This window comes from Charadrius vociferus, unplaced genomic scaffold, assembly GCF_000708025.1.
Source record: "Charadrius vociferus isolate BGI_N301 unplaced genomic scaffold, ASM70802v2 scaffold241, whole genome shotgun sequence".
NCBI lineage: Eukaryota > Metazoa > Chordata > Aves > Charadriiformes > Charadriidae > Charadrius > Charadrius vociferus.
The window spans coordinates 40,711-43,334 of record NW_009646932.1 but is presented as its reverse complement, the minus strand read 5'-3'; the positions used below and the strand labels follow the sequence as shown (position 1 = coordinate 43,334).

Sequence of the window (2,624 nt, the reverse complement as noted above, 5' to 3'; positions counted from 1 at the left end):
CCCCCGCTCCCAGCAGTGGGCTGCCCAGGCTGGGGACCCCCCGGGAAACGCTCCCGTCCCTCCCTGGTGCTGCGCTGACTGAGACCACCAGCTGTTGAGCTGCCTCGGCTCTCAAACCCACCTTCCAGCTGCTGCCCCCCCCGCCCCTTCCCCTTCCCATTATTTTGTTTTGCTGCCGTATGAGACACCAAGTGCTGCGGAGCAGCAGCGGCGGGCCCCGCCATCAGTGCGATCAGGGGGCCGCCGGCGGTGGGCTCCGGGGCACCGACAGCCCTCAGCACAGGCGGCAGGAAGGATGCTGACCGACCACTCCGTGTTAGCAGTTACGTTCAGGGAGACAATGCTTTGGGGAACAAAATGTCCTAAGCTGAGAAAAGCTCAGAAAAGCCAGCCTGCAGCTGCTCTTTATCACCCTCGCATCTCAAGCCAAGCGCCCGCCAGCTGTGACGTGTAAAGGACAACTTTCCTGCCCGCAAGCTGCTGGGGGGTCCCCATCGCTCAGCACAGCCCTCCCCACCCCTCTGCAGGGAAACAGCCCCACCTCCGGCTGCGCTGGATTTTCCCTGTGGTCTTTTGGCTGCAGCACACAGAGAGCAATAAAGGTCAAACAGCGCCTCTCAGTTCAGCCTGTGATTTTCCATGTAATTTCTTGTTGCTGAAAGATGCCCGGCTGGCACCCTGCGGGAAGGGAACGCTGTCTAACCTGTGGCTCAGGTAGCGGCTCTCCCACACTGGGGCACGAGACGCTTTTCTTACCCATGCAGGGCTCTCACAGCAGAGGTGGATCAGAAATCGCCATCGCTGCTGCATCTGCTCTTCTTCCTCGGACTCAGCAGGTGCTCTTTTGCAGTAGCCAAGCCCGAGGCTGCCGAGTGCTGCCGGTCCCCGGGCGGCACGCTGCACGGGCAGGGAGGGCACCAGGATCGCCTTTGTCACGTTGCCCAGGAAAGCGAGGGGGAAGTGATGCTGAAGCTCTGGGAGGCCCCGGGTACGGGTGAAACGGCCACAGCAGAGGTGGAGGTAGATGCCCTGGCAGAGAGTGGTCACCACGCTCCCCTCACTAACCCACCCCGGCTCGGGGCAGAGGCCAAGCTCAGAGCAGCGCTGGCAGCTGCTGGCACAGGGCAGCGGAACACACAGCTCGCCTCCTGCACAAACCTGCCTCCTGCCTGCCTGGCACTGGAGACCACCCTGGCCCTAGTCTGCTCACAACCCTCGTTACCAAACAAAACCACTCCAGACTTGCAGCCGAGTTTGTGAAAGTTGTCGAATTCCCAGAGCCCAAATACCAGTTCAAAAGTCATTTTGGAAATTCGACCCAGGCAGCGAGCTGCACAGTCAGAGATCACCACCACCATCACCACCACCAGAGGGTCCTGGAACGGCAGCAGCGTCCAGAGCCCCTGTGGAGAGCCCCGGGCTCCCGGTGTGCCACACAGCCTGGCTGCACGTGCAGTTCACCCGCTGCGCTGTTTCTCTGGTTGACTGTACCCCATCCAGAAACACTAAGGTGGCCTTCTCCAATTAAGTGTGTTAGAAGCTTAATTTCCCCTCCTGGAGAGGCGAGACCGAGTACCGATTTCAGCACGTTTCACAAACAAAGAGCAGCTGAAACAGACTTAAATAGCTGTCTCATGACAGACAGCCTTTTCTTATTTATGTACTTCTCCATCCCCAAAAGATACGGCTGATGGCTTGTTGCTTGAAATATCAATGAATTGTTAATGCTATTTACTCAAGGCAACTCCTATGAATATTTCACGATAGCCCCGTCTTGCAGGTTCAGGCTGAGGTTTGGTGCTGTCGATGAACGGCACCGTGTGCGCTGTGCCACCAGTCCCAGCTGTGGTGAGCAGCAGGAGCGGCCGCCGGCTCCGGGAGAGCAGGTTGACCCTCCAGCACTGCGGGAGCCACAGGCTGCAGCAGCCCTGTGCCGAGATGCTGGCTACGATCCCCTGGTGACCCGCTCCTTGTACAGCCCGGCGCCTTGCACCCACTCAGCTGGTGTGAAAAGTGGGGGGCTTTATTTGTTTGATTTGGATTTTTTCTTCTCCGGGCCCCTCATCTCATTTAGCGGTCAGGCCAGAAAGCCGAGAGGCACGGGACAAGGCTGTAAACATCCCCCAAATCACAGTCTTGGCACAGCGGCTGCCCCTTTCCTGGTGGTGGCTGGGCTGTACCTGGTGGCACTGGAGCATCTCCTCCATCTGCAGAGGACTGTAGATGGTGCTGGAGGACCAGGGAGCACCAGGGGGAAACTGGTGAGGCAACAGCCCAGGCTGCAGAAACCATCCTGAGCATCCTTTGCTGCGGCCGCCCTCTATTTGGGCTCAGAGGAGGGGAAGGGCTCAGCCAGGGCTCTCACCCCTGCTGCCGGGCACCAGCTCCCGGCCATCGCAGGACCAGTTCAGGGCATCTCCCCTCCCAGCAGCCCACTGGGGCTGTTGGAAAGCCCTCCTTTGCCAAGGTTACATGAAGATGCATCTGTGACCACAGCCAGCAAAATGCAAATACCTTCCCTGCAAGCAACAAACCAGAATGCGCGAGTATCAGTCTGTGCAGGGAAAACTATAAAAGAGCAAATTCCCAAAAGATACATCAGCAGTAGCAGTAAAAAAATAAGA

At 58.4% G+C, this 2,624-nt stretch overlaps 1 protein-coding gene across 1 annotated transcript in view; it reads right to left on the bottom strand.

Moving 5' to 3' along the window:
- Positions 1 to 1,376, bottom strand: part of LOC104295031 (transmembrane protease serine 5-like) — a gene marked incomplete at its 5' end in the record, with an annotated part of 6,031 nt that extends 4,655 nt beyond the window's left edge. The window contains 2 exons of the mRNA XM_009894733.1: positions 757 to 974; positions 1,223 to 1,376. Of these exons, the coding sequence (XP_009893035.1) occupies positions 757 to 974; positions 1,223 to 1,376 (372 nt within the window). The remainder of the gene's footprint in view (positions 1 to 756; positions 975 to 1,222) is intronic.
- Positions 1,377 to 2,624: the final 1,248 nt, after the last annotated feature.